The 5,846-nt window shown below is 34.4% G+C and overlaps 1 protein-coding gene across 1 annotated transcript in view; it reads left to right on the top strand.

The window, feature by feature from the left end:
- Nucleotides 1-480: 480 nt before the first annotated feature.
- Nucleotides 481-5,846, top strand: part of LOC118733983 (putative ATP-dependent RNA helicase TDRD12) — a 38,063-nt gene continuing 32,697 nt past the window's right edge. Inside the window, exons 1-3 of the mRNA XM_036463648.1 lie at nucleotides 481-2,065; nucleotides 2,128-2,274; nucleotides 3,026-3,205. Coding sequence (XP_036319541.1) covers nucleotides 668-2,065; nucleotides 2,128-2,274; nucleotides 3,026-3,205 — 1,725 coding nt within the window. The 5' untranslated portion in view covers nucleotides 481-667. The remainder of the gene's footprint in view (nucleotides 2,066-2,127; nucleotides 2,275-3,025; nucleotides 3,206-5,846) is intronic.

The raw sequence follows: 5,846 nt of genomic DNA, 5'->3' as shown, positions 1-5,846 counted from the left end.
CACCGTCAGAAAAAAAAATATCAAAAATCATCGGGATATTGAAAAATCTTGCAATGGTATTTAATGGACTATAAAACTGCAAACTTAGAATCTTTCTAAAAATTCCTAATTAAAAGCTTGTTGTTACGGAATCTTACTTGTCGTACTGCGTATTCACAATAGAATTCAGCGGTTTGTAAATGTTTTTCACGGCTATTATTTTAATTTTTAGTGCTTTTAATTTTCACATTTTGTATTTTCCTAATCTATAATGTGGTATGTTCTTTTTTGTTATATAGTTTCCTTTTATTTCAAATTTCTGTATTTTATGATTGTGCCAAAACAGGATGAATTGTGCCAAAAGTGCTTCTGTGAAGAAAGTGCCAAAAATGGAACTATTGTGCCTACTTTCCATCACTGATTCATCTATATATCGATAGGTCGTCTTTATCGAAACATATGTGGATTAACCATCCCAAGCAATCGCTTAATTCTTTTTCTGACGCTGTTTAGAAGCTGTTGATCAGGTGTATTTACCTTCGACTCTAATTAACGGCATTTTGAAATAAATATTCTCTAACAAAAAGAGCAGTGTGTGAATAAGTGCTCAAATTTCTAGCATTTCTCCGGCGTTACGCCAACTTTTCTTTTTTGTGGCGTCCCGGAGGTTGGTTGCTTACGATTCGCAATGGATTCGGATAGGGAAAAACACATTTCTGTAACACATTTCATAAACCCACAATTGTTCTGGTTTCATGAAAATACTGTTCCCAATGCGGACTTCCATCAAATTATGGAGCTGGAAGATCAACTCGAGCAATACTACAAAACTCATCAACCGTGGACCCAGAACGTGCGCAAGCCAGAAGTTAAAATGCTGGTAGCTGCAAAATTCCTAGCCTGGCAAAAAATGATACGAGCACGTGTTGAACATATTGCAAACTTCAGTAAAAATAATCAGGAAGGTGAATTTATATTGTGGGCAATTGATTATGGTTTTCCCTTTCAAACCAAATCGGACTTTATCTTTCGTTTACCGGATAAGTTGTGTAATAAAGTTGATCGCATACGACGTGGGGGACTGTGTGATCTTTCTCCAGCTGAACAGGATTTTGATTTTCGAATGAATTCTGCTGTAACAAATGCCAAAGAACTTTGGAGCCAACGCGCATGCGATCTATTCGACAAACTGCTAAACGAGTCTGAATCTGTAGTGTTTATTGAGAAATTCAAAACCAAGGACCACATATGGGGCGATGTAATTGTGACTACGCATTTGGGAGATAAATACAACGTCCGTGATTTCCTTATTGGTATGTGTTTGGCAATGGACGCTAAGGAAGATTTCCGCAGCAAGTGTCTCAATTTGAAAGCCACAAAAATTTTGCCATGGATGACAAATAGTGGCAATAGTAAATTCAGTGTAAACAGAGCCTTCTTGTGTGCCCGTAGCGATCGTGACGATAAAAAAATACAGCAATTGGTTAGCGTAGAAAGAAATGACTATGCAAAGAAAAAAGTGGAGGATTGGTGTGCACGAAATGAACTAGCGACATTTCAGGAATCGCCGGACATCGAAGCCGATATGTTACTGGGCAGTATTACATTTGACGATTCAGTATCGAACATTAATTTTGAAATTCGAAAACAAGAATTCGATGAAGCCGGGGAATTAGCGAAAAAAGCAAACCTGACGAAGAAAGAAAGCCCAGAAAAGCTAAGACAATTTGATTTCGACTCAAGCGGTGAATCCCATAAACCTTTAATTGAAGCGGAAAATAACTTTGATTTGAGGGAAAAACTTATTGATGATGTAGAGTCTGTCTGCGATGAAATAAATGAACAAAAACTTGGCATGGCAGGGGCATTGACCAAATCAAGAAAAAATAAATACGACCGAAGAGAATTACCACCAAAGCCAAGCAGTGTTGATTTTGATATGAGTACTGAGTCCGAAAAAGAAATAAGATTAGCAAATAAAGAAGCACAAGAGAATGCTGAGCTCCTAAGTGGGGTACAATCGATGGCTTCAATGAATACGTGTATTTCGTCTAGGAAATTAAGGTTACTGGAAAAGCGGAAGCAGGTAAAATTTGACTGAATAAAAAAAAATCAATCATAAAAAATTTCAATTGATTTCCTTAATAGATGAACAAGAAACAGTCTTATGAGCCAAATGTAGCCAAAACACAGAAGGCGTTGAGCATTGAGAACGTGTGTCATACGAAAAATAATCTCATAGATTTAAGCTCTAATGCGAGCACTGCTATAGACTCGGACATAGAAAAACAAATGGTAAGTAATACTATGCTTACATAAAAGTGGATTATCCTCATTTTCGAGCTTAACTCCCAAATCGGTAATTAGAAAAAGAGTTTAGACATACAATAATAATAATAATAATGGAATATTCTACACAGAATCGTCGTCGGAGTACATTCAATAAAATGATTCTGATTTATATTACTACTTCCACCTTAACTAAATTTTACATAATTTTCGGTGAAAGTTCCGATAAGTTACTTAACTACTAAACCTCTACAGAATATGATTAAATGGAAATCAACATTTTCTTAATTACTAATACATTAATCGTAATCATAATATTTTTAAGATTACAATCTAAGTGTTCGTAATTGTAATTTTCATGATTACAATTACTGTAATTGTAGTCTTAAAACTTTTAGGATTACAATTACAGTTTTCGTAATTATGTATTTGGTAACTACGATTACAGTAATCTTATTCCTTGAATCTTTAAGATTACAATTATTATAATCGTAATGGTAACATTTATGATTACAATTAAAGTAATCGTAATCGTGTATGATTTACAATAATGAATTACAATTAAGCAATCGTAAGTTAAATGTAATCGTAATCATAAAGTGCTCAGCTCTGCTCAAAACTATCTTGGTAAATTAAAGTCTGAAATCCATGAGTTAAATTTTGTCAGTTTTAAGGTCTATAAATTTTATTGTTGTAAATTTACGCAAATGAATCTGCCTTTAAGATTTCTTTGTAATTTATTTTGGTTTAATAAAAGCAAAAAACTGTTTTGGAGGATTATGAGAACAGCACCTCTAACAAGAGCGCTGTATCTTCGTCGACTGCAAATTCTCGTCATAAACAAGAAGAAAGTAACACTGACAGCACATCCAATACAAACGAAATTAGCACACCACAGAGCTCAAGTGCATCAAAACGAATGGAAAGGCTTAGAAAGGTACCTATCCTTAAATCATGAAATTAAACTATTATGAAATTAATATTATCCCCGCTCAATAGAAACGCTTGGAACATATGAAAGCAGATATGATTGAAACTAATAAACATGGTGGTATGAAAGAGGAACCAGCTAACAACAGCAAGAATCAAAATCACACACAATTAAGCTGCCAAAGTGAACACATCGCCGCGACTATTAAGACAAGCGCTCATATTAGCCGTTTGGTGAACTTGCGTAAGAAGGTAATCCTAGAAAATGTTCAAAACTCATCCTAAAAATTCTTTACATTTGTATGTATGTTTGTTTGTATATGAAAACGAAGTGAATGCTTAATGTTGAATGTCTACTTTTTGTATACGTTACTCAGCGTTACCGCTTTGGTAATTTTTAACCAAAATTGGTAATTTTTTTCTTTATTTATGAAGTTTGGTAATTTGGTAATTTATTTTTCAATTTGGTAACTTTTTCGATTCGGTCTTACATGTCAAATAGGTCAATATTGGTTCTAATTCCACATTAGTAAGTGGCCCGTAAGCGTTTCCTTTTATAGAAATACCAGGTAATCCTGAAAGTTTCGCAAGGCGAAAGTTGCTCCGCGTTCCTTGTCTACTAGGATGGTTTGTTCTTTAACAAACCGCTTGAAAGTGGCTATTGCTAAGTATATCCACCGTGTCCTTTCCTGGAAGGTTTTGGGTGGCCCTACCTTTCCCTGTCAGCTCGTCAGCTTTTCAATTACCATCAATTTTCCGGTGTACCCGTCAACCATATACAGTATATTTTGCTTAGCTGCACATCCTTCTTTGCACGAAAAACTTGTGCACGTAACGAAAAAGGCACTTAAGCGAATTTTCTTTACTACTTCAATGAGGAAGGTATCCGAATCCCTATGAAAACAAATATTGGCGGAGCACTTACCATGTAGAAATTACTGCAAGCGAAATTTTTACCGAATGTTATCTAATTATCTATATAACTACATAAATTGATAGCCATTTTCTTTGTTCTGCGAGATGAACAAAATAATCAAAAAGTTGTAAAATTAGGTAATTGTAGGGCCAGTGCAGGTAAACGTAATACTTTCATTGATAATTGATACTAGTCGCACTATTTTTAAGGCAGGTATCGCCAATGTGCAGGTATGTTGAATGCATCTATCGGAGCAGTTTCCTTATAAATGTTAAAAATAATGCTTTTGATGCGCATTTTGGGGTAGGTATCTTAAATGTGCACTTAAGCATAGAGGCAGCAAAGCAAAATATACTGTATATCAGTAGAATTCTACTCAAATATGTACGTTCTCGTTAAAAACCTACGGCATTCAGCGGGGGACTTCACTCTGTCTATGTGTGAGTCGAAAGCTTTCCTTCAAGCGTTGAATTTTTGATATATTTTTTTGTCACTTGTTTACATACAGTGGTCGAAAAAATTATAACCGCACCATATTTTGATAAGTTTTAACATGTTATTTTTTTGTAATTTAATTTTGGTTATTTTTTATAAAAATATTGTTCTTTCTTTAACAGAACTCAAAAAAATTCAAATTTCAAACTTTGTTCAATATTTAAAAAATTCAACAAACTCTCAAAAAAATTTGAGGTTAATGGAGCGCTGATTGCCTGAAAAGCTAGGTATCCTCGGATATACATATGTACAGACATATCGAGCCCTAACTGCCAAAATAACGTAAGCGACATTTTTTTCAAAATTTTCTTTTTGATGCAGAAAGGCATCGATATGTATATTTGTACAGTTCTGCACATAAAATAAGTGTGGTAATTTTTTGTTGAATTTGGTAACTTTTTCCAGTGATTTTGGTAAAAAATAAAAAAATATACATAATGAGGAAAAGGAGCTACAAGGAGTTGTTAAAAACTTAATTGTATTCAAAAGTAAAATGGATGTTAGACGTGGCAAGTGGAAGTCCTTTTCAAAAGTCTGTCAAACTCAAAAATTACCAAAAGAGATTGCAGGAGCAGTTACACCTTGCATGTAATGTGGCTTTCGAAAGCAGTTTTCATTTCAGAAAATCAAACTTTCCGATAACACTTTTTGTCTGTTTACACGGCGAATGCAGACAATACCACTTTCAACTATGTTACCAGACATTTTTATGCTTATAACAAAATTACTGACCTGAGGGATTTGTTAAAAATGCTAAAATACGCACAAATCAGCAAAATGTCCAAAGCTTTAATATTTAAATAGTTTACATTAGGAGAATTAATTCCAAGTATTTTTTTTTTTGTGTGACGCAACATTTATAAAATTTTATTATTTCTCGAAAGCGATTTGGGTAATTTCAGTTGCAGTTACACCTTGCAATTTTTATTTGCGAAAGTGATTTCTGCAAATCTGCAAAAAGGACGTTCTCGCTGTTTACACGGGAAAGTAGACTTTCGTTTGACGGCAAAATGCAGTAAAAAAGCGCTTGCATTGCACTTTTTACTGCACTTTAACAACTTAAAATGGCATATTTGGTCTAGCGCACACAGATCAACTGTCTGCAACTGCGCAAAATACGAGAAGTGTCTGGGAAAAGTGTCATTTTTGTACTTGTGGTAAGCGGTAGGCGTGTGTATGTATAAACGCGTGCACGGTGGAGAAAATGTAAATAGGGAAGACACGTTTTATCAAGTTT

Source organism: Rhagoletis pomonella, unplaced genomic scaffold (genome assembly GCF_013731165.1).
Source record: "Rhagoletis pomonella isolate Grant_MI unplaced genomic scaffold, Rhpom_1.0 Rhpom_scaffold_00002, whole genome shotgun sequence".
In the NCBI taxonomy this organism is placed as follows: Eukaryota; Metazoa; Arthropoda; class Insecta; order Diptera; family Tephritidae; genus Rhagoletis; species Rhagoletis pomonella.
The sequence above is the reverse complement of the archived record's forward strand: the minus strand, read 5'-3'. Positions and strand labels throughout refer to the sequence as shown.